This window comes from Hippopotamus amphibius, chromosome 8 (assembly GCF_030028045.1).
Source record: "Hippopotamus amphibius kiboko isolate mHipAmp2 chromosome 8, mHipAmp2.hap2, whole genome shotgun sequence".
Classification (NCBI taxonomy): domain Eukaryota; kingdom Metazoa; phylum Chordata; class Mammalia; order Artiodactyla; family Hippopotamidae; genus Hippopotamus; species Hippopotamus amphibius.
Window position 1 is genome coordinate 18,589,437 of NC_080193.1, and position 26,110 is coordinate 18,615,546.

Genomic DNA, 26,110 nt, shown 5'->3' on the forward strand with positions numbered 1-26,110 from the left:
CACTGGCCCTTGACATTGAGTTTGTTGGTCCCTATCAGGTCCTAATTTCCAAGCCTCTTAGCAGTGACTCCATACTTTGTAGCTATCATTTCTGCCTTTTACTAGTTTATCTGCTAAGGCTCTTTTTTACCAGCTGATTTACTACATCAGTTTAGCTTCCTCAAAAATTCATCAAAATGGATTAATAATTGAATGTAGGATAGAGATGTTTTCCCAGCTGAGAAGGCTTTTGCATCCTCTAAATGGTATGTGATGTCATTTAAATTTAGCATTCTGTATCCAAATTCTAAAAATCCAAACTATATACAGTTTGACAGTGTAAACTATCTTTTATAGACCAGCGCTGCCTCTAGGTGATTACTGAGGATGATGCCTTCACAGCCTAAACCACCCTGGCCCATTTCAATGAGTGAATCAGAAACTTCATCCTCAGCAAGGAGACCTACAGTTACTCGCGGGTATAAATGTTCTCTGTGTAGTCATCTGCATTTATTAGGAATATGTAAAATTCAGTGTTAATCATCAGTGTAAGCAAAAATACATAAATCTTTAGCCTACAATGTGAAATTATGTGGGCATTGCCAGTTTCCACAAAAAGCTTGGTGAAAGCCCATTTTCATTCACTGAGGAACATTTTGGGATGAACTTGTTTTTATTAGCTTATTGTGGGTAGCTCTGACTCATTACCAGCTATAAGAGCCAGACTCATTCTGGTTTTAGTTAGAACTCTGTTCACAGTTCTGAAGTTTACTAATCTGCTCAGCCGCCTTTGTTTTATTAATTCCTCACAAAATCTAAAGCACAATTGCTTGCCAGTTAACATTTCCTTGCGATTTGGTGGTTTCACAGACTTAACAATAAGGTGTTACAAAAGTCTAGTTTGTCAGGTTATAATTGACTATAAACAGGTTTGGGGGAGGGAGACATGCATCAAGAAATATTACATAACAATATTTCTGTGCCAGATTTTTTAGTTGGTGCAGGTAACAAGCTAATTCTTAAAGAGGCAAAGAACAGAGACATTCATCTTCCACCTCATTCCACTCCACACCCAGGCTTTCTTAGCAGTGGAGGCTGCTGTTCTATATCAGATAATACAGAGATAATTTTTGGCATCACTTTCATTCTTTTCTGCATCACACTGCAAAATTTTAAAATCACATTATTTTACTTAAAATCTTAATGATATATAACAAGCAATGGACAAAAAAAAAGTTATGGCATTACATGAGAAAAGACTGCATAACTTTTTACTAAGTCTGAAAACACCCAAACTCAAATGTTTACAATCAAATATAAAAGATACCTAAATTCTACAAGCCATATTAATGCACTCGAAATGGCTGCTAAAGAAAGTTTAAATACCTTTATAAAACTGGCAAAAAAAATGCTAACAACTCTAGTGTGAACGTGCACTGAATTGAAGAATTTCTAATGAGCTTTTTCCCTGCACAGAAAATTCTTCTGCCTCCCAAGTAGCATAATGGACTTAAAGCAAATTACGTTTACTTGACAAGCCTCTATTTCTAGATATGGTTGTTGTATAAGATGATGTTTAAAAAACCAGTAGCCCATTCTCTCTTTCAAGGAAGTCCAAGACAATACCATCATAGACTTAAGTGTGAAAATGTGTTTGAGGTGCAAGTGAGCCAGTAAATGGGTGGGGGGCCAGCTCAGCCATCATGAAGTGTTAGAATGTGGAAAAACTGCCATTATTCACATCCTCTTCACTGTCACTTGCTGTTGCCAGACTGCTGAAGGGGTGGTTGAAGTGTTCTCGTTGGTCAGAAGAAACTGCTCCAAAGAACATGCAGGAAAACTGGAAGGGGAGAAAGTAACTGTACTGTTTATTCAAAGCAAGTTAGTGCTCATCAAATGCCCCTTTTCAGAAACTTGGCCAATGTGGTTTCCCTAACTTTGATAGTGATGGTTCATGTGATACCCAGAACCTTCGTGAGTGGCTCAAAACATCTGAAAATAAAACCTTTCCCTAGACTTCAAAAGCACACAGTTTAGGATCAGTGATCTGCTTCTGAATACCTTGCCTGAGCTATTGAAACTAACACCAGGGACTTCCCTGGTGGTCCAGTGGCTAGGACTCAGCAACCAGTGCAGGGGCCTCGGGTTCAATCCCTGGTCAGGGAACTGGGTCCCACATGCCACAGCTAGGAGTTCACATGACTCAACTAAAGAACCTGCGTCCCACAACTAAGAAAACACCAGGACTGTGGGAGACAGAGATAAAGGGAGACTGCAGGCCATCCTGTTCGACTCCATCCATCGTCTCCCCTTTCCCTCCTGCTGCGACAGAGGCTGCTCCTCCTGATTAGAGCCAGTCCTTGCCTCCCTGTCTCTGACTCCAAACCCCTCCCATGCCTGTCCTCTGCTGGATAGGAATATCGGCATTTTAAAATAATCAACTGTCCCTCACTAAAATATATAAATTGCCTTATCACCTTCTTCTCTCCATCCTTACCTCTGCTGTAGAGTTGTCTACACTTGCTTTCTCCATTTTCTCATTCTCCTGTTCTTCCGTCCTAACTAAAAAAAGCTCCTGACCCTCACACAGAAACTCTTCTTATAATGGTCACCAAAAATTGCCAGATCCTTAAGCCAATGACCATTTTCAGTCTCCATCCCACTTGATATTCACTCTGACACTTTCTTCTTGAACCTTCCTCATGCCACATTCTCCTGGTTCCTCTTAGACTTTTCAGCTGGCTTGCCCTCTTCTACCCAGCCTTTGAATCAGGGTCTCTCAACCTTAGCACTGTTGACATTTGAGGCCTGATGCTTCTTTGTTGTGGGGACTGTCCTGATCATGGGAGGATGTTAAGCAGCATCACTGGCCTCTACCCACTAGCTGCCAGTAGCACCCTCCTTCCTGAATTGTGACATCCAGAAGTGTCTCCAGACTGCCCGGTGTCCCCTGGCCCTGGTTAAGAACCACTGCTTTAAATGATGGCAGTCCTCTCCTCTGCACCCGCTCCCTAGGAACTTTCATCCACACTGCTGGCAGAAATTACTGTGTATGTGCCAGGGAGTCTCACAGTTAGAATTTAAACTTCATATATCCTACTGCCTACTTGATTTCCGCAACTTAACATATCCAAAATAGAATTCATGATCTTAGCATTGAACCTCTTTCTCCAAACCTTGATACCTCCTTTTCCCTTAAGCCCCATAACCAATCCATCACAAAGTCCTGCTACTTTTACCTCCTCAATTAGCTGTCTACTTTGGCCACTTCTCTCCATCTCTACTGAATCACCAGCTCTCAGATGCCACAACTGAGCTTCTATTCTTGCCTCACTGCACCCCATTCTTCACATAGTAGCTGCAGCTAAAGTTATCTTTCAAAAATTCACCTCTGGCAGCCCTCTCTGTTAAAACCCTTCAAATACTTGAAATGCCACAGTACTTTATATGGCCATTTACATGACTGTTTACATCTGGCATGAACTGGCACTCATTAATCACTCTAGTTTCATTCACCCTGTGCCGTTGTTTCCCCCCGGCTATCTGCCCACTAACCACACTGGTTAACCTCCAGTTCCTTAAAACCACCATGCTCCCTCCATTACAGGGGCTTTTGCACATGCCACACATCCACTCAACTCCCCACTACTACCTTATCCTTTCCAGCTCAACTCAAACACCAGTTTAAAGAAGACTTCCTGACCTGCTGGATTAGGTCAGTTCACACCTTAAATCCTCTCAAAGCACCTTACACCTTTCCTTTATTGAACTTACCACAGGTTTTTAAAAATTATCATATATTTAGTTATGTGACTGTTTGCTGTCTATCTCCCTCCTAGTCTATAATCAAGTTTAGGAACCTTCCTTATTTATTTTGCATACCATTGTATACCTCACATCTACAAGACAAGGCCCTCAACAAATACCTGTGGGAATTGCATGGTAGGTAGCAAGGATAAATGAATGAATGATCTCTGTTCTTGGCTCATCCATACAAATAAGAAGGTGAAGATGCCCTCTGCATGGGGCAGTTCTGACAGCAGCTGCTGAACCCTTGCTCCAGATGAAACACCCCAAATTAGCTGTGATATGGGCTGTGGCAGGCAGAATGATGGCCTGCCCTCGCCCCCAGAGATGTCCACATCTTAATCCCAGGAGTCTGTGAATATGTTCTCTCACATGGCAAAAGGGAATTAAGGTAGAGAATAGAATAAAGTTCCTAATCAGTGACCTGGACTATCCAGGTGGGCCCAGTGGACTCACAAGGATCCTTAAATGTGGAAAGCAGAGAAGAATCGGCATCAGAGTGAAGCAATGTGAAAAGGACTTGACGGGCCATTTTTGGTTTTAAAGGTGGAAGGAAACGATCAAAGAATGCAGGTGATCTCAAGAAGATAAGAAAGGCAAGAAAGCAGATTCTTCCCTATTCTCCACAAAGGAACATATCCTTGCCAACACCTTAATTTTAGCTCAGTGAGACCCACTTTGCACTTCTGAAGTGTCCAAATAATTTGTGTTGTAGGTCAATTACACTTCAATAAAAAATATGATAATAATATAGATATTTTCCCCATTTTGGTGTCCCTGAGAGCTGAGTATAACTTCTTGTGTAAACTTATTGAAAATCCACAATGGAAAAAAATATCGGTCATTGTTTAGAATATAGTAATACTCCTCTACAACAGTTTAATTTTGAAAATTCCCTTTCCCAAAGTAGAATACTACCATGTATTTATTTTTTTAAATAAGGTAAATTAAAATTGATTTCATTCTGAAATTTTGTGATACTACTGGAGGGCTTTTAAAAACTTTCTAAGGCTATCCTAAACAAGGGCAGAAGGTTTGCTAACCACTGGCTATGCACTAGGAGTACAGAGATGAGTAAGACTCAGGCCTGCCCTTGATGAACTCACAATCTACCTAGTGGAGTAACAACCATATTTATTAAATTATTACATGATAGTAATAATGAATAAAATGAACAAAATGCTTTGATTAGAATGAGACGACTTCAAAAAGAGATGTATCGGGACTTCTCTGGTGGCACAGTGGATAAGACTCTGAGCTCCCAATGCAGGGGGCCCAGGTTCGATCCCTGGTCAAGGAACTAGATCCCACATGCATGCCACAACTAAGAGTTTGCATGCCACAACTAAGGAGCCCACCTGTTGCAACTAAGACCCAATGCAACCAAATAAATAAATAAATGTTTAAAAAAAGAGAGAGAGAGATGTATCTCTTGAGCTGGGCTTTGAAGGGTAGGTAGAGGTCTGAATGGTGAAAAAGAGGAATACTATCACCCTAGACTGTAGGAGCAATAGTATGAGCAAAAGTAGAACACAAAAGCACTTGCCAAACGTTTCCACTAAGATCAGGAACTAAGCAAGCAGACCCACTCTCTCCACTGTTAATGTTGTACTAGAGGGTATGTGCTAAGGCAACTGAACAAGAGTCAGGTGGCGACATTAAAGAAGAAATGAAACTGTCTCTGTATAAAAATGACATATAGTATGTTTGGAAACTCTGAAGGAATCAATGATAAAGCTAATGGAAACAATAAAATAATTCAACAGTGCAGCAGGATATAAAATTCACACACAAAGAACAATAACCTTCATATAGACAAATAATAGGCAGTCAGAAAACATAGTGGTAGAGAAAACTCTATTCACAATAGCAACATAAAAGATTAATTACTTAGGAACAAACAATAATAAGTGTGTAAATGTATATGAGAAATATTTTTGAACACTCCTGAGAGACACAAAAGTAGACCTGGACAAGTGGAAATACATTGCTTGTGTTTGGATAGAATGGCTAAACATCAGAAAGACGTCACTTAACATCCCCTAGTTAACAGAAATTTAAGGAAATTCCAGTTAAAAAGAAATACCAATAGACTTTTTATGGAGCTAGATAAGTTGATATTAAAGTTCAAACAAAAAATACACATTCAGGAATAGCTGGGAAAAAATCTGACCAAATCTACAAAGGGATACTCACTCTACCAGACATTAAAACATACTCTGAAGGGCTGGAACTGGACCTCGGGGGAGGAAATGAGAAGGTTATATTAAATACCCTAGGGAAAGTCCCTGAATGCCATTCCTAGGAGTGTAGGTGAAATCCTATGGGAGAAGCGGAATGATCCAAGAGACAATAAGAGCAGGAGAGTGATGTACAACAATAACATTTAATGAGCACTGACCATGTGCCAGCTCCATGTATTAGCTCAATTAATTTTCAAAACAATTCAGTTGGGTAGCATAATTATTATTCCCATTTTACTAACAGAAAGAAAACTGAAGCAAAGATAAGTAACTTGTCCAAGTTACATAGCTAATAAGTGGCAAGACAGAGATTCCAACCCAGGAACTCTAGAGCCAGTGCTCTGGAGGCCTATGCCTCATTGTAAATGTAAGGTCTGAATAGAATCTTCTAGTACACTGTGGAGGAAAACCAGAGTAGAGGAGAATGGAGGCATAGAGGTCAATCGGAAGGCTCACCGTAGTTCAGATAGAAGATAAGGGTCTAAATTATTTACCCATAATGTAATTTCATTTTTGCAAAAGTTAAGGCAAATAATTCCCCTTAAAAATAGAACTTTCCTTTTAGAATTTAGAATTTAAGTGATATGATAGGAAATTTGAAGAAATGGGTGCTGTAATGGTACTCATGGAGCTTACAGCTCTAAATGTCACTTTCCTTAGTGAGGAAATTGGCAATCTTAGTGAATTTCAGGGAGGTGAAGCAGCAGGAAAATGTGTTCCTGCTGTTGCCTGTGCAAAAGTAAGCACAATATGTGTCACAAGAAAACAGGACAAGGAAAATGTTTTTGTATAATGGAAAAACAGATTTCAGTTTTCACTTTATGGCCAGGCTAGTAATTCACAAGAAGAGAAAATTGCCGTAAGTGTTGGGCATATAACAGGTATTCAATAAATACTTAATGGCATCAAACTGAATAATAGGTGGAGTTTACCATCCAATTTTACTACCGTAAAAGTCTTTATACAGCGTAAGTGGTGACTTTTAGCAATATTATTTCTCCTTTCAAATTTCTAACTCTAAGGAACTCGTATTTCCAAACTAATAATAATAATAGCAGCAAAATAAGCTTGAATAAAACATTAAACATGTAAAACAGGAACTATCATTTGATACTTCTAATAAATTATGTTTATCTTCAATTCAATGGATTTCATAAGGTTTAATACCATAGCATTGTTTTGGAAGTTTATCATCCATCTAGTAAAATGTTGGTAACATAATGTTATGTAGGGCTCCACTATGAAGGAATTTGGGATGTTATGATGAAATTTACATTTGTACTACCATGAATAAAGGATTTCCCTACCAAACTTGAAAAATAAAATTAGGACACTTATTTTAGAAAACAAAGTATATGACTCTAGCATATTATTTGTATTCGAAGATAAGTATGCTATAAGCAATCATAATTTATTCTTTAAAACAAGTGACTCAAATCTCTTTGAATATACTTTGTTAGAATTACTCAATGAACAATTTATTTTGTACTGATAATCTATAAATCTGCCTTTTCTCCATCTCAGACTGGCTTCTCCTCTCCACTATCAAAAAATGAGAAAATTAATTTCCAGGATATTGGGGGTGGGCTGAAGCAGGGAGACTACAAAGGGAGACAGACAATGAGAATTCTTGACTGAGGCATAGTTGTGTCTCAGTGTTTTTCTTTTACCTTCCTGAGGTAAGGAGACCCTGGCACTTCCTCGGAGTCGCTGATGCTGCTTTCTGGTACTTCACTAATGTCTCCATCTCCATTCACTCTTTTTGTTAAAGGGCTGCCACAATTTTCCAGTGAAGAGATGTTCGTGGGAGTCTCGTTAGAACAAAGCCTTCTGGGTACTGCTTTTCTTGAGATATACTCTGGGGACTTGCTGGTTACATTTTTACCAGCCTTTGAATTTGAATGTATCGGCTCTGACCTGAGGTATTGATAGAGATTAAATGAATGAACTGTTTACTTTGAAATATATATTTTTATATAACTAAGAGCAATATGAGATGACTGGTTTAGATGATAATACTGGTTTAGGGAATATACTGAAATAACACTGAACTAATTGTTGAAAGTTAAGGTTTACATATATGATTATTTAGAAATTCTCTTGACAGATTCAAATTTTTCAGTAAAGCAACCCAGTGTGCATAAGACAATCTTGTGACACAGTAATAGGGCAACGTTAGAAAAAAGTCAAATAAATTACAATACATCTGTAATGATAAAATTGTATATAGTCATTAAAAATCATGTTTCCAAGTTATAATCAGTAATATTGGAAAATGTTTACAATATAACATTTTGTGGGAAAAAACAGGCTACAAAACAAATATGTCGTATGAGCCAACCTTGTTTTAAAATGCAAATATATGCAAAATTAAAAGTCTGAAGAAAACACAGTGTGCCAAACATTAACAGTGGCTAGCACTAGGTGGTAAAATGGTGGGTGTTTTTAAATTTATTCTTTGTACTTTCCTGTATTTTCTAAATTTCCCATAGTAAGTTTATGTTATTTTTACAGTGAAGCACCTTCCACCAAAAAAAAAAAAGTTGTTAAAGAGACAAAAGGGGGAGTTCCCTAGTGGTCTAGTGGTTAGGATCTGGTGCTTTCACTGCAGTGGCCCAGGTTCAATCCCTAGTCGGGGAACTGAAATCCCTCAAGCCCCTCAATGCAGCCAAAATTTAAAAAAAGAGAGAGAGAGAGAAGAGGGGGAAGAAAAGAAAAACAATGGCTGTCCCTATGTCTAAGAAAGAGAGTTCTGAGTATTGAATACAAACTTCCCTGTGAACCTTAACACTATATCACTCCTAAAAAACAACTACTGAAAATGCAAATGAGTTTTAAGTTATGACCAAGATAAACCAGGCAGTCCTGTTAAATTGTGATCATAAGAGAAAAAGCAAATACTTAGTGAAAATGGGTGCTATTTCTATGTTACAGTTAGGTCTTCCTGGAGCTCTTACTGATTCAGTTAAAATTTCTGATCTAATGTTTTCATCATCAATTGTTTCCTAAATGAATGCCATTGAATTATTTCAGAATAAAATTGCAGTGGCTTTATCCCAACAAATAAAGATGTTAAAACGTGGCCTTAGGGCTTCCTAGGTGGCACAGTGGTTAAGAATCCGCCTGCCAATGCAGAGGACATGGGTTCGATCCCTGCTCCAGGAAGATCCCACATGCCACGGAGCAACTAAGCCCGTGTGCCGAAAAGGAAAAAAAACGTGGCCTTACCTTTTTCGTTTTTGTGAAAGACACAGTGATTGTGGAGAAGATGCTCTACTTGGCTCATCAGCTAATGTAGCCAAAATAAAGTTGGCTTCCAATAACATGTCGTTAATACTTAAAGCCATGGGTCTAAAAAAGGCAAAGTCAGAACAAATATCACACTCATTTTCTGATGGACATTGGGAAAACATTAGAAAATGATATTTAATTTCGGAGTAAAAAGAAACAGTAAAAGTAGAAGTCTTGTTTGTCTTTTCACAAATTGAGACAGTCCTAGAGCTAAAAGGGCCCTCAGAAATCATCACATCCAATTTCATAAAACACATTTATTCCAACCCAATCTCTTTGAAATTTTAGTTCTTAAGTATCATAAAAGTACCATAGTTTCATAAAGTTTTAACTTGTTTAAGCCATGTATAATTTTTCCAATTAGGCAATTTATTCAGTATGTCAAGTTCATAAATGTTTTTACTCTTCAGAATAATATATCTTTCTAAATCAAGTTACCAATAAAAAGAACGCTAGGTTATGACATCTTTCAAAATTTGACTTTGATAAGTGTTGCTAGTAAAGTTAAGGAATTCCTGAGCTGTGAATTAATTTCAAAGTGATCCAAAGGGTTTTATTATTAATATATGACAAAAGAAAAAGAAACAAACTCAGAAATTTCCCAAGGACATACTTCCCAGGAAAATCAAAGTGAATGGCTATAGGAGCATGTGTAGCTTCTGAAAATGTCAGCATTCCCTGAAAGGTAAAGAAGGGGGAAAATGTGAAATCTTTATTAAAAACTGCCATTGATAATTCCAGCTGGACACAAATTTTGGCCTACCTTCAGTTCTTTGAAGCAAAATGTTATTTCAGTGTCGACTCCAATTTGAAAGAAGTCAAACTCATCTGGCCCAACAAACATCTCACTGTATACAGAATTGGTCAAATCTGTTCAATATTATAGGAAAGTAAAGAATAAAATTAGTTCCAGAGGTATTTGTTAAATTTTGATAAGAAAATATAACCATAAATGATAGGTTAAAAATAGCCACAAATTCTTTGACATTCCTTCATTGAGAGGTGGGGTCTATATCTATGTACCCTCCCCTTGAATCTGGAGTGAGTGGGCTCTCTATCTGCTCTCATCAATAGTATATTGGAATGACTGGTGCTAGCTTCTGGTCTGGGCCCAGGCCTTAAGAGAATGGCAGCTTCCACTTCCTCTATCCCACAAGCCACACAAGGCAGCCAGAAAAAGAAGAAGAAAAAGAAAATAAAAATCACTTAACAGAAGAAGAAAAAAAAAATCAACAGAATGGGCAAAAATATTTGAAATCATATATATGATAAGGGGCTAGTATTCAGAACATAAAAAGACAAATGACTCAAGTGAAAAATAAGCAAGGGATATGAACAGACATTTCTCCATAGTCAATATACAAATAACCAATAAGCACACAAAAAAAGATACTCAACATCATTAGTTGCTAGGGAAATGAAAATCAAAACCACAGTAAGACAACACTTCACACCCACTAGGATGGCTATAATCCAAAAGACAGACAATAACAGAGGTGTTGAATTTTGTTTCATAATATTTTATTAAACTTTTATGTGCATATTTCATTAATTTTTTTAAAATTTATTAATTTTTATTTTTGGCTATGTTGGGTCTTTGTTGCTGTATTCGGGCTTTCTCTAGTTGCAGCAAGCAGGGGCTACTCTTCGTTGCGGTGCACGGGCTTCTCACTGTAGTGGCTTCTCACTGTAGAGCATGGGTTCTAGGCATGTGGGTTTCAGTAGTTGCAGCACATGGGCTCAGTAGTTGTGGTACACAGGCTTAGTTGCTCTGCAGCATGTGGGATCTTCCCAGACCAGGGATTGAACCCGTGTCCCCTGCATTGGCAGGCAGATTCTTAACCACCGTACCACCAGGGAAGTCCCTTCTGTGCATTTTTTAAAATGCAGATATGATCATACTATGCATACCATTTTATAATCTATTCAATAATATATCCTGACTATTCATCCATGTCAATAAGTACATTTTCCTGATTATTTGTGTGTGTTTGTGTTTTATGTTTTCCATTACAAAATTAACTTCAATGAACATCTTTAATATACACACCCAGAGAGAAAGAAATGTATATACACAGACATGACTACCTTTATTTTTTTACTTTTTTGGGCCACACCACACGGCTTGCAGGATCTCAGTTCCCTGACCAGGGATTGAACCCAGGCCATGGCAGTGAAAGCCTAGACTCCTAACCACTAGGCGACCAGGGAACTCCCAAGACTACTTTTAATAGCTTCATAGTATTTCACTAAACCAATCTGCCGTTGTCACATCTAAGGTATAGCTAGAGGTGAACCAAATTATTGAGTTCTTGTCTCTAGATAGTGGGATTTCAGGTGGCTTTATTATTGCTTTTGTGTGTTTTTAATTTTATTCAATGAACATGAATTATGTAAGTGTAAGAACAAAGGAGAAATGGTATATGTATTTTAAAATGACCAAACAATACCTTATAAATACCTTCATCTCAATCAAGAAGGCTCATGTCATGACTTGTGGTTGCCAAGGGAAGGGGCGAAGGAGGGCTGGATTGGGAGTTTGGGATTAGCAGATGCAAATTATTATATATAGAATGGATAAACAACAAGGCCCTATTATAGAGCATAGGTAACTATATTCGATATCCTGTAATAAACCATAACGGAAAAGAATATGAAAAAGAATATTAAAAAAATAAATTAAAAAAAAGAAGGCTTGTGTCACTCCCAATGTGCTGGCATAGAGTAAGTTCAATAATAAAATTAAACAACTGGGTCCCCAGTCAACCATAACTATAACTACTCATTAGAAAGCTGCTCACAAGGGACAGTGTCTCCTGGTTACTAAATGGCCATTTATTCAGAGATGGCAATATGAATATAAAACAGACCCTTTCACTAGCCAGGCATATATTTTCCAGATCATGCACTCCTGAATGCCAAAAAAAGAATGCTAGATGAGACTTGAGAGAAGCAGTAAGGGCACAGTAGTAATGAGCCTAAGCCCTGGAGCCTGACAGCCTGTATTCAGATCATAATCCACCACTTATTAACTGTGTGACAGCAGGCAAGTCACTTAGTTTCTCTGTGCTTCATATTCTTTATATGGAAAATGGAGATACTAATAGTGCCTATATCACAGAGTTGTTACGCAGATCAAATGGATTCAGAAATTAAACCATTTAGAACAGAACCTGGCACAAACTAAACACTACAAAGTCATCTGACCCAACTTAAGCCCTGGTCATACTGGTTTTTCACTTTAAAATAATACGTTTCTTCCTTTGTATTCTTTCTTTACTGCTACCAACAACAACAACAAAAAATTATCCAAGGTCAAAGAGTCTCAGACAGCTTGTGCCAAAAATACCCTAGTAAATTTCCTTAATAGCAGAACTCCTGACTTAATCATGCCTTACTTTCTCCATTCCATATGGATAACTCTTGGAGGAGCTGACCTAAGAAATATTCACATTTTCTGCCCTATATATTTGCCATCTGGAATATCTTACATTTCTAACTTAAAGTTACTTTTCCTTCTTATGTGGTCAAAGATCATCTCAATTGGATTGCTGGCCTCTTCATCTTTCTTTATGCTAAATACAAAGGATGATAAAGGATGAGAAATGACCTTAAAATTTTAACTGAAAAAAAAAAAAAAAGAAAAAAAGAAAAAAAAAAGAAAAAAAAAATTTTAACTGAAAAAATATTTTTCTCAGTAACTGTTCTCCTAATTTTAAAACAACCTGAATTTCAAAGCCAAGTATTATAATTATTGCTTGGGATAAATTTCTCTGGTCTCCTAAAAATTTTAATGATTTTTCTATATTATACTGCCTTTTAGACAAGAATAAATATTATGCCACTAATATTTACTGTATAACCATACAGTTATCAAGAAAGCCAGGAAGTAATATTCCATCAAAGCACAGTGACAGATATAATCCTTACCCATTGATTCCTCATTAGAACTCTTAATGCAAACATTCAGTGGAGTAACAGCAAGAGTAACTTCCTCTTGACTCGATGTAAAAAGAACAATTGCCTCAGCAAGCACTCTATAAAATATAATGAACAATATTACATTGTTTGAAGAACAAATTACCTTGTTAAATGGGACTCAACTCTTTAATCTGGAAATAAATAGGTTAATTGTTCTGGATTTAGAAAAATCTATCCAAAAGACCTATCTTCATTCTTCTACATGAGCTGCTATATTTTTGGTATATCTTAAAATTATAACACTGGCAATTCCCTAGTGGTCCAGTGGTTAGGACTCTATGCTTTCACTGCTGGGACCCAGGATCAATCCCTGGTTGGAGAACTAAGATTCTAAAAGCCATGTGGCTGCAGCCAAAAAAAAAAAAAAAAAGTTACAACATCGTTTGAAGGCCAAGAAAATAGTAAAATATATTCTAAGTAAAACGTGAAAACTTCAGAATAAACCTGACACTGGACTAAAATATCTTTAATTCTATGCTTTTACATATCCAATACATTTTTTAAAAAACATGACCTGGGATCATGCTCCTAAGGGAGATGGTAGAAAATGGAGCTGTTCAAACAGAACTGGGGTGAACTATGCTAGAGACACAGTTGAGGGTTAGAGGTTTACAAGCAGTCTGCTGCCTGTATTCTCTTTGTCACTTGTCCTAGGTTATTACCTATTTCTTACAAGGTTGTCCTGACATCCCAAATACCCTTTCATCCTGGGCTTCCTTTTTAAAAACACCTTTATTTAGATATAATTCACATTCTACACAATTCAGATTTAAAGTTGTTTGATTTGCATTTCCCTAACGACTAATGATGTTGATCTTTTCACGTGCTTGTTGGCTATTTGTACATGTTCTTTGGAAAAATGTCCATTCAAATCCTTTGCCCATTTTTTTTAGTTAGGTTATTTATCCTTTTTTATTATTGCATTAAAAGTTCTGGCCTATTTTTCAAATTGAGGTGAGGTTAGATAAAAATGAGATTCTTAGAACTTCTGTAATGTTAGTGTTAACCTGATGCTAGACATTAGATTAGCATAGTTTCTCGATGCCAAAATGTCAGGAACACTTATCAAATTAATCTGGAAACTTTTCCAGCGTTAAGGGAGAGATGTTGTACAAGATACCAAACAACCTGATACAAAAAAATGACAACATGAATGTGCAATTCAAAAAGGAAGAAAAATACAAATTGCTAACATATATACTAGAAGATGCTCAAACTCCCTAGTAATAAAATAAACACAACAATAAAGAACAACTAAAATGCCATTTTCTACCTATCAGGTTGGCAACATTTTTTAAAGATTAATCATATCCTTTACTTGGAAGGAGTCTCCTACACTTTTGGTGGGAACGTAAATTGGCACAAACTTTTCAGATAGCAATTTGCTAGTCCATATGTATGCAAATTTAAAATTTGTGTAAGCCTTTGACCCAGCAATTTCACTTCCAGGACTCCATCTGTGTTAGGCAGCCTATATATAATCCCCACCTCCTGATATTCATATACCTTTATATAATCCCGTCCCCTAGGGTGTGGGCTAGACTTATAGATTTACTTTTAACAAGGAGAAAATGGTAGAAGTGATTAAATGTCAATTCTGAGATTAGGTTATAAAAAAAGACTGTGGCTTCCATAATAGGAGTTTCCTTCTTTCTCTCTCTCTGGTTACCAGTTGCCATGTTGTGAGGACAATCAGCCAGCCTACAGAGAGGCCTACATGGCGAGGAACTGAGGCCTACCAGCAACCACATGAGTGAGCTTAGAAGCTGACCAAACAATAAGAATAGTAGGACATTTTCTTTTAAAAAACTATGTATAAGTATGTGTCTAGTATGTGATATAAATTTGAGAAAGAGAAGGAGAAAAAGAGAGAAAGAAGGCTATCCATAGCTATAGGGAGAAAGTTATAGAGAGACTGTCTATAAATAGAAGATGTAGAAGGATATACACCAAATTGTTAATAGATGTTAAACCCCACAAGTAATTAATGTTTAAATGGTACAGCTTAACTGACAAATTGAGTACCTTTCACTGACAAATATGTCTCACTCATTCTCTAGAAGAAAAACAGAAACACTTAGGGATAAAATCAGTTCACATAAAAAGTGTTAAAACTTCCTCGTGTTGTGTGTTTTAAGACTCATATAGAAGGCACCATATAAATGCAAGGTATTATTAGATAACATTTTTCTCTTAATACTGCTTGATGTAGAAAGCCACTAATTGGATTTTTCTAGAACTTTCTTGGCCACTAAATTATTATTTCTACCATTAGGCAGTTATTATCTACTATTATCTTTCTCAAGGTTTCCTCTTGATCCTGTAAGGCGATTTCTCCTAGTCCAGTGCTAGCTTTAAAAAATGTAACTGATTTAAAAGCTCTAGGCTTTTAATTCATTACTCTGTGACCATTCTATATTCAGAAAAATAAAAATAAACAACAGAGAACTCATTACCTTGGTTGAACCACTAGTGTATTAGAACACATATTCTTTTCAAAAATAACTTGCAAAGGCTGACTTTCTTGAAAACACACATTATGAATCCTTTTCATACCTTAAAAATAATAAAGCAACCCATTAATAATTTTAAGTACACAAAATTAACAGATTTTATAGTCTTTAAGTTTCAGAGCCAGATTAAAATAATAAAATTAAACCAATATTTAATAGCTGACAGGTGCACAAAGCTTACAAGAAGCACTATCCCTTAATGAATGTGTTTATCGCTCCCTAGCGGACACCGTATAACATCACACCCTCCAACCAATTAGGTAGTAGAGTTCCCGCATTCTTTGGAAATACAGGTAATTCCTTAAATTGTGTGTAAAATAGTAATTGCCCACTACAGATCATGTATCTATGATTCTCTTTCAGTATTTTTCATCCAAGACTGATATTTTTGGATGGGACCTTTGAAAGTAAAACCTGAGCATTGGGTCTGTGGATTCTTTCCCTCTGAGAGGAGGAGAGGAGTATGGAGCAGTAATGGCTATGGCCCAATGTACCAGCAACCAGTGTACGCTGTACATACTGTACCTCTGATCTTCATAATATGCCTATGGGGTAGGTACTAAATCTCAGAAGGGGAAACTATAGCTCTAGCTCCGTTAAATGACTTCAAGGCTATGCTGTTTTAACAGGTATAGCTAGAATTTGAATCTGTTTGTTTTATCTTTTTTTTTTTTCTGAATCTAAGTTTGAATACAGAGCTCATGTTTGAATATAGAAAATGCAGGTGGACTATAACTTTCTACAGCATAATAATGTTATAATGAGAATCGAAAGGATTCATTATAAACAACATTTCTCAACTTATTTTTAACTGAATTAATAACGACAGCAATATTTATTATTTTCATAAATATTTACTGAGCACTTAATGTGTACAAGGTTGATCAGTTAGTTTTTTTTTTAATAAATACATAAATTTATTTTAAAAAATATATGTATATATACTGCCTGTTCTGAGATCAGTTAGTTTTTAATGGATAATAAACCACATCAAAAATTTAGTGGCTCAAAATAACAAATGTTTGCTATTTCTCACATTTCAGCTGAGTGGCTCCCCTGGTTTGGGCTGGCTAAGCTGTGGCTAGATCATTTTGAATGGCCTCACTTTCATATCTGGGGCCTCACAGTCGAAATAACTGGGACAGCCGGGATGGCTGGGGCCTCTCACCACGTGGTATCCAATCTTCCAGAAGTCTACACTGGGCTGTGCTTATTCTCATGCTGATGGAAATGTTCTTAGTTTAACAGTGGAAGCTGACAGGTCTCTTGAGGCCTAGACTTGGAATTCATGCAACATCATTTCTAGTGCATTCTATTGATAGCAAAGCAAGTTCAAGGCCAGCTGATATTCAAAGTCGGGAAACAGACTCCAGCTTTTGAATGGAGGGCCTGCAAATAATTTATGAGTATTTTTTTTGTAATCTACCACACAGGGACAACTTTTGGACCTGTACACTAGCAAAGAACAACTCAGATGAAAATCTCTGACCTCACAGAGCTTACATTCTAGCGAAGGGATGCAAACAATAAGAAAATAAAAAGTAGGACTTTCCTGGCGGTCCAGTGGTTAAGACTCTGTGCTTCCACTGCAGGGGGCACAGGTTCAGTTCCTGGTTGGGGAACTAAGATCCCGCATGCCGCACATGGCGTGGCCAAAAAAAAAAGAAAAAAAGAAAATAGAAAGTAAAACAATTGGTATGTCACACAGCGACAAGTACCACAGGAAAAAAGGAAAACAGAAAGGGAGCTGGGGGGTGCCAGTGGCGCTGGGCAGCAATTTTAAATAGGGAAGTCAAGGAAGACCTCATAGAAAAGATGCCATTTGAGCAAAGATTGAAGTAGGTCTTTGAAAGAGCAAGCCAGGCACTATCTGGAGAAGGAGCTTGCTAAGGCAGAGAGAACAGGGGCCCAGCCCCTGAGGAGGAAGCATGCCTGGGACTCCCAGATCATGTGGGACCTTACAGGCCATTGTAAGATCTTTGGCTTTTACCTTGGGTAAGATGGTGAGCTTTTGGAGAGTTTTAAGCACTGAAGTGACATAATCTGACCTACTTTAAAGGGATTACTGTGGCTGCTATTTTGGGAAGACAAGCTCAAAAGTTGGCATATCTTACCAATTTTTAAAAATATTTTCAAGTTACTTTTAGATGGATAGGTAATAGAAGGTAAAAGAGATGCACATGGTATAAAATTCAAAAGATACCAAAGAACAGACAGTGAAAATAAGGCACCTTCCACCTCTGACTCCTGCCACCCCAGTACCCTCCTCAGAGGTAACTACTGTTACCAGTTTCTTAGGTATTCTTCAGAAATAGCCCATGCATATACAAGCACGATCATACCTCTATAACAAATATCTGACTTGGGTGAACGTTGTATTGGCATTGCCGACAATGTCCAAGCTGAGAAATGCCTTATTTCTTTGTCAGCCCTGAAGCTCTTTTTCTTGCTGCTTGCTTCCTTCCCCTTTTTCCTTAACACACGCTAAACACTTTCAGTCTATACCTTTGGTCACACTGCTCCCTCATCATAGAATGCCTTCTCGTTTCTATTAGACATTTACCCAGATGTGATGCCACCACTTCCTCTTCACCTTTCTCTCCTTTCTCTCTTGCCCCAAGTGCATCCATTGTACTCTTTTTTATTTATCAATTTATTTGTTTATTTATTGGCTGCGCTGGGTCTTCATTTCTGCACGCGGTCCTTCCCTAGTTGCAGCGAGTGGGGACTACACTTCGTTGCCGTGAGCAGGCTTCTCATTAAGGCGGCTTCTCTTGTTGCAGAGCATAGGCTCTAGGCACGTGGGCTTCAGTAGTCGCAGCATGCGGGCTCAATAGTTGTGGCTCGAGGGCTCTAGAGCACAGGCTCAGTAGTTGTGGCGCACGGGCTTAGTTGCTCCGAGGCATGTGGAATCTTCCCCGCCCAGGGATCAAACCTGAGTCCCCTGTGCCATCAGGGAAGACCTACTGTACTCTTTTTAAAGCAACTTGGTTTGATGTACCTCTTCATTGTGGCTTTTCTAGTCTTCTAGTTTAACAATAATTTTCCTTGATAGAATGCAAATGGGATAAAAATTTAGAAGTCCTGTTTTCTCTGTGTCATTTATTAACTTCATCTAGTGCTACACAAAGTACTGGACTATAATGAGACAAGGAATTTTCACCAGAATTTCTTCCTTCATTTAGAAAGTTTTACTATTGAAACAAAAACAAAAACAAAACAGCTGAACTAAAGAGAATGCTTAGTAATGTGGTTGACTTAAATTCTGGCATAGCTCCTTATCTTCTCATAGACCAGTAACAAACAGTTTGAGGTCCAGCAGCCAGTCCATGGACCGCTTGAGCAGCACTGCCTTATACCATCTGCTCCCAGCCATGGGATACCTGATGCTATGATAGAATTCTGCTTGCCATTTCATAGCTCAATTTGCAACTTCCCTCAGTGACTCCAGAGAGCTCTCTTAAAGAGGTACAGCTAAGGAGCAAACATTATTTTGGAGATATTCCATTTGGGGGGTTGGAATTTCAGAGGTTAGTGATACTTATAAGTTGGCAAACGTTTCCCAATTCCTTTAAATTCACTGTTATGCAAGTTTAAAGTCATTAGCACATCGTAGAACTCCATTTTAAGAAATCTTAAAACCTTGAAGTGGAAATCTTGCCCTCCTGACACCACGTCATTAATGTACATGTATGAATCAGAGTTTTATTTTCACTCAATAGCCAGTGCAAGTCCTCTCATGGAGGCCCTTCTCCGTCAGAGACCTGTCTTCTTGAGCAGGACAGAACTTATTAGCACAGGCATGTTCTTCAAGGACAACTCACTGACTCATTTTTAGCCACTCTGGGGCCAGTGTCAATGAAAATACAGAGAACTGATAGAAGTATTATTAGGCAGGTAAATATTTCATATGAATCTTGGTTCTTGATGATATCACTCATCTTTTTTTCTCTGTTAGCAGATGCTAAATAAACTAAGAAATCACCGTTCTGGGAACCATTTATGGTTAGATTCAGAGAAGTTAGGCTTTTTTAGTGGCTTATGCTTTTGCAATTATTTCCTGTCAATGAAAAGCACCAAATTTACTTCACTGTCCTTAATTCACTGCCAGCATCACTTGTGGGCCCTCATTGGTGTAAATCAATTGATGTAATCTTATTCCCATGCAATTGAATATGGCAATAAGACAAGGCAATTAGAGAATGGAACTCCCCTGGCCCCACAGGATTAGTTTAGGTTGGTCCAATCAGAGTGAAGTCAAGCACTTTTGTTCAATGCCTGTATGAGATATGGCTCTCACTTCCCCAGAGGTAAAAGAACATGTAGCCCCAGCTGCTGCTGCTAGAAGTTACCTCATTACTAAAAGTTTATAAGAGAAGCTGGCCTTAGTATAAATCTCATGGAGGAAAGCAGAGCTGAGAGAATTTTAAAAAGAAGGAGGAGAAGCAGCTGCTGCAGCCTAGATTAAACCACGCCTATGACCTAATTCTGAACTTTTAGTTTACATGAGCCAATATTCCTCCTTATTGTTTAAGTCAGTTTGAGTTGGATTTTCTGGGTGTGGTTTTTGTTTTGTTTTGTTTTCTGTTACTTGTAACTTAGAGCATCCTAACTCATACAACTTCCCTACAAAAACTATTAAAAATCAACCAATCACAAACATGTATTGGACATTAATCAAGCCACTTGAGACATACTTAAGAAGCTGAAAAGTTGGTTGTTTAAAATCTAGCTGGGGAATTCCCTAGCGGTCCAGTGGTTAGGACTCCACGCTTTCCCTGCTGAGGGCGCAGGTTCAATCCCTGGTCGGGGAACTAAGATCCTGCAAGCCAGGCAGTGCTCCCCCCCCAAAAAAAATTATTTTTAATACAAAAATAAAAAATAAAATCTAACTGGAAATAACAGATGAGGATAATTCTAATAGCAGCAGTTCCTGACTATTCAGTACTCCCTCTGTGTCATGTACCTTGCTACGTGCTTTACACGTGATCTCACTTCATCCTCACAGCAACCCCAGAGCCTGAGGGTAGGTAAGATTATCCCCATTTTAGAGAAAAGAAAATGAAGGTTCAGAGAGCTTATGTACTGTCCTAAAGCTAGTAAGAAGTATAGAAGAATCCATGTCCAAATCTGTGTGATGTCAGAGCCTGCTGTGCTTTTGTGTGTGTGTGTGCTTTTTTAATTTTTATTGAAATATAGTTGATTTACAATATTGTGTTAGTTTGAAGTGTACAGCAAAGTGATTCAGTTATACATACATGTATATATCACTTTTTTAGATTCTTTTCTATTATAGCTTCATACAAGATATTGAGCATAGTTCCCTGTGCTAAACAGTAGGTCCTTAGCGGTTATCTATTTTATATACAGTAGTGTGTATATTTTAATCTCAAACTCCTAATTTATCCCTCCCCCCACCCTTGCTGGGCTTTTAATCATGCTCTTTACATGATTCTGCTATGACATGAACTGAAGTTCAAAGAAGTGGAAAATAATGTTAAAAAATTGATATTTTGCTGGGGAAAAATTAAGGAATATAATATAAATATGAGCTGAAATAAAAATATTAAGATAAATGTAAGACAAAATTAAGAAATATAAGTTGCAACACTAATATAACCTTCCAAAAGACCATTCCACTATAAAAAGATTTGGACCAATATCACAAGAACAAGATTTTTTTAAAACGTACACTCCTAACTGGTAACTTCAAATAAAATAGCTGCAATCATTATAAATATAACTAGTGCTAACACTTAGAAAATATGCCACGTATTTCTTTGAACACTTTAGAACTATAACTTTCTATAATTCATTGAAACTTTACAAATACTCTAGGAGGCTGGTACTACCACTGTCCCCATTTTATACATAGGGAAACTGAGGCACAAGATGTAAAATAATTTGTCTGATGTCTCAGCAAGGAAGAGGCAGAGCAAGATTTCACCCCAGACCTGTGGCCTCCAGAGTTCATGATCTTTATCACCATGCTATACATATTTAACCATGTAAAACCTTATATGACTATAACATCTGAGTATCTACCATGCAAGGCTGGGAGGCAGGAAATCTCTTTTACAGCTTGGTGTAGCAGAGAGAATGAATGAAGGTTTTGGCTCCTACTGTTGTGGGGCTGGACTCAGTTCCAGGCACTGTGACTTACTAGTTCTGTGACCTCGGGCCAGTTACCATGCTTCTTTCAGCCCCAGATAAAATACTGTTTACCTCCCAGAACGCTTTTAATACAGGTAGGCATTATTCTTTTCTGTTCTTTCCAAGGAACACCGTTACCAAGGCAATCTTACAGAATATCATCAAGCAGCTAGTTACTTTTAGAATAATCAATTGTTAGAATTCAGACGGACATTTAAAAAATTGGTCTATATGCAGGCAAAGCTTGTGCCACTGACAAGCCAAAAAAGGAAATAATTAATACCAATCATCCCACAATACTTCTACAGAGAAAAGATAATATTTACAACCGCCCTACCACAAAACTACACAGATTCTAAGCAATAATGCAATAGGAAGTCATGACATGCAGTCTGAATATTCTAAACATGAAAAATATTAACAAAAAACAAACATACTTTAAACTGGATTTAATTATACCTACCATGTCTGCAAAAGAATTGAATAACTACTTTGCACTTATCAGATCTGGTAAATATTCTGCACTTCTCTACATTTCTTTCGAGGGAATTCAGACATCTAAAGATGGGCAGAATTGACTGTAAAGCAAACACATTATAGAACAACACATACTTAATATGGTTGCTTGATTAGTTTTAAAAAACCTAACAAAAGAAGAGTATGTATGTTCCTAAATGAACAGACTGTCTTGCATGCCATTTAAATCAAGTGTTAAGTAGAGAACAGGTATTATGCCCCATAAAATGAATATTTCTACAATACAAGAGAAAACCAGGCCCACTTACACTTACCTTCATTCCCAATTTGCAATTTAAATTCGATATTGTGTCACTATCATTCATTTTCACTGAGGTTGACCATTGATAATGTTGAAAAAACACAGGCGAGAAGAGGACACATCCATATGCTGACCGACAAGAATTCATTGATCTTAAAGCAAGCTAGAAAAATAAAATAATAGCAATATAGCAAAAAATCAACTCTCTTTAATGATTAATTCAAAAAATTCTATTATGTTTAACATTACATTGAAATGTGTTCGAGTAAAGCTATGGGATGTTAACTGGACATTATATGGACTATGTTATACATATAAATTACAATCTGATATAATATGGACTACATTATACAGTGTGTATTTAATTTGCATATGTGTATATATCTAAACTGAATATATTACATATAGGTATTAAGTCTAAAATCGTGCATGTTGAAATTGTATTTTCTGTGTGTTTGTTTGTTTTGGTAACAAGAATGTGTTTATAATTGTAAAAATATAAATGCCTAAAGGCGCCTTAACTTTAAAGCACAAAGTGGTGGAAGGCAATATAAAAGGGAGTAGAAAGATTGCAGAAAATGGTGATCTCTTGCCTTGGCTAAAGGGAGAAACTGTTAGTCAGCCAACTACTTCCACTTGGGAATGCAGGCCCCAAACTATCAGATCTTCTGAGTTTTCAAGAGAAGCAGAAAATTCAGATTTTTATGTGGACTTTCCCAATTACTGTGTTAGAAAATTATTTCAATTTTTAAAAATAACATAGTGCAGGCCTCACAAAACATTTTCACAAGCCATATCTAGCCTCTTTACCAACAGTTTGTGACTTCTGGCTTAAATCAATTGAGAATGATTTTTAAGTTCACCATGCTCTAAATGTATTCAGATATGTAAAATAAAGATGAACAGTGAAAGAGATGATTACAATTTCTGGATTTCCTAGTTAACATTCAATCTGGACTGGGATCTTTAAACATCTTCTTTTGCCCTTAATAGATGACCTATTAGCTAAATTTTTTACTTACACCTTTTTCAGAGGGGTCTAGCCACAGCTCATCACTAATTCGTGAGAGAGCTTGGATTGCTTTCCCAAATACTATGGAGAAAAAGAAAGGTGCTGTTTACATTCTTTCTCTCAAACAATAAAAACAAATCATAGCACTACTTCAGCATTCACAGGACTCAAGATAAATTCATAAAAACAGTGTTTTATAGACTAATGCCACAAATGGCTTTAAGAAATACAGTATAATACCCTTGGCAAAACTCCAGACACATAGTAAGTGCTCAATAAATGTACAGAATGAGGGACTTCCCTGGTGGTCCAGTGGTTAAGACTCCACGCTTCCAATGCAGGAGGCCTGGGTTCAATCCCTACTCAGGGAACTAGATTCCGCATGCCACAACGAAGATCCTGTATTACCGCAACTAAGACCCGTCACAGCCAAATAAATAAATAAAAATTAAAAAAAAGAGTTCACAGAGTGAGTGTGTGAAATAATAAAATGCAACAAAATTCTTCCTTTCTGTATGTTCACAGTGTTGCATAGAACTATTGCAGCAAGCCAATTTCCATACTAATGCATTTTTAAACTTGATTTAAATAAATGTATACCCTCCACCCCCAAAAAGCATGAAAACAAAGCATATAGAAGATGGTTTGAAGGGTTTTAATAACTTCACAGGTGCCCGAGTCAAAACAAGTCATGAGAGAGAAAGTAGAGGCATTCAAGATGTATCTCTAATGTTTGAGCATGGAACATGCCAGATCTTCCCAGAAAACACAATTAGATGATCTGTCAGAAAGAGGGGCTAGGGCTGGATGAAATATTGGTCTGATCTGATATGACACCGTTAGTGTTCTTATAAATTATGAATAAGTAAAAAATATAGCAAACAGATATGGGATACTATGATGCAATAAAAATGGATGCCCATATGAATCCACGGAAAAGTAGGAAAAAAGGAAAAATAATTCCAGAACATAAAATCAGATTATTATGCTTAAGAAACAGAGTTGGGGGAATTCCCTGGTTGTCCAGTGGTTAGTACTCCACACTTCTGCTGCAGGGTACCTGGGTTCAATCCCTGGTCAGGGAACTAAGATCCTGCAAGCCACGTGGCACTACGGAAAGTGGGGTGCAGGCACGAAACGGAGAAAGATAGGATGACTAGAAAAAAAAGATAGAGGCGTTTGCCCCCTCTTACCACTTCACATTCACCATTTTTTCCTGGAGCTAGCTAATGAAGACCTTTCATTCATTCAATGAATATTTATTGAGCACCTAGTATGTTCCAAGGACAGTACAAGCCAAGGCAATGGAGGTATAGCAGTGAACAAGACAGGGTTACAGTTCTTGCCCTCACAGTGCTTAGAGTTATGGAAGAAAAACAAACAATCGTACAAATAATCTCCCATTGAGAACTAAGGTACACACTGCAACAGAGAACTTTCTAGAACTCTGAGAACATGCAACAACGAGGGGGCTCGTGCTTCTCTTTCCTGTTCATTAATACCCTTCCATTGATGTCTTCAACATAGCGGAAGCCAGCTGCAACTTAAGATGCTTTTCAATGATCACTTTCAGGTTACCTTTTGTACAAAACCATTACTTTTCTAAATAGAGACTTTCTGGAGTAACTTACATGGTTAAGGTACTATTTACAATAAACAACAGTTCTTGTACATTCCCATTCATTACTGAGCTCTCTACCTGTATTTTATTCCTACAACAAACCCTATAATGAAGATGCTGTTATTGTTCTCATTTTACAGATGAGGAATCTGACCCCTTAAGTGATTCAGTGGCTTGTCCCAGGTCATACATTAAAAATAGTAGAATCCGGAATAAAAACCAGGTTTATGCTTTTATCATGGCACCAAAATACTTTTACTGCCCAAGTACTATTTTTCCCAATGTCCCACACAGGCCTTATCACCCCGAATTTGAGGCCTGTCCTTCCAACATCTGTGCAACTTCATTTTAGGGACACCTATGAATATAAACATTATGCATAAATAAAAGCAGATGGGCCTTCATTCGCTCCTCAGAAGCTAACAGGGCCCTGGGTGGCTGGGTGCTGGCTGTGGCCAGGCTTTGTATCTCAGCCCTTAGGCCTAAAGGCAAAAGTCAAGAAATGAGACGATGGTGGAAACGTCCCCAAGAACCGTAGGCTTTCCCTTTTCTACACAAGAAGGCAAGAAAGTCCTCTCCACCTTTCACCTGACTGCCGTTCATCCCGCACTTCAGCATGGCTGCAGTCCTTAAAAACTCAAGTCACCCGGCGCGCCTCAGCTCGAGGGCCCCAGGTGCCCGGATGTTGCCCGCGCTTTTCGAAACTTCGCGATCCCCCGCACCCCCGCCCCC

The 26,110-nt window shown here is 37.6% G+C and overlaps 1 protein-coding gene across 6 annotated transcripts; it reads right to left on the reverse strand.

Moving 5' to 3' along the window:
• Positions 1–91: 91 nt before the first annotated feature.
• On the reverse strand, positions 92–26,094 carry RAD9B (RAD9 checkpoint clamp component B). Of its 6 annotated transcripts, none has more exons than XM_057747214.1 (11): positions 25,967–26,089; positions 23,768–23,838; positions 22,759–22,908; positions 22,431–22,545; positions 15,758–15,857; positions 13,251–13,357; positions 10,084–10,190; positions 9,934–9,998; positions 9,258–9,380; positions 7,700–7,946; positions 92–1,819 (listed from the first exon to the last, which is right to left on the reverse strand). In XM_057747214.1, exons 3-11 carry the CDS (start codon positions 22,891–22,893, stop codon positions 1,691–1,693), a joined length of 1,128 nt encoding a protein of 375 aa, XP_057603197.1. In that variant the 5' UTR covers positions 22,894–22,908; positions 23,768–23,838; positions 25,967–26,089; the 3' UTR covers positions 92–1,690. The 6 variants fall into 6 exon arrangements, with proteins under 6 accessions (XP_057603197.1, XP_057603195.1, XP_057603196.1 ...); XM_057747212.1 differs by having other exon boundaries at positions 25,960–26,009; XM_057747213.1 differs by lacking the exon at positions 23,768–23,838 and having other exon boundaries at positions 25,967–26,094.
• Positions 26,095–26,110: the final 16 nt, after the last annotated feature.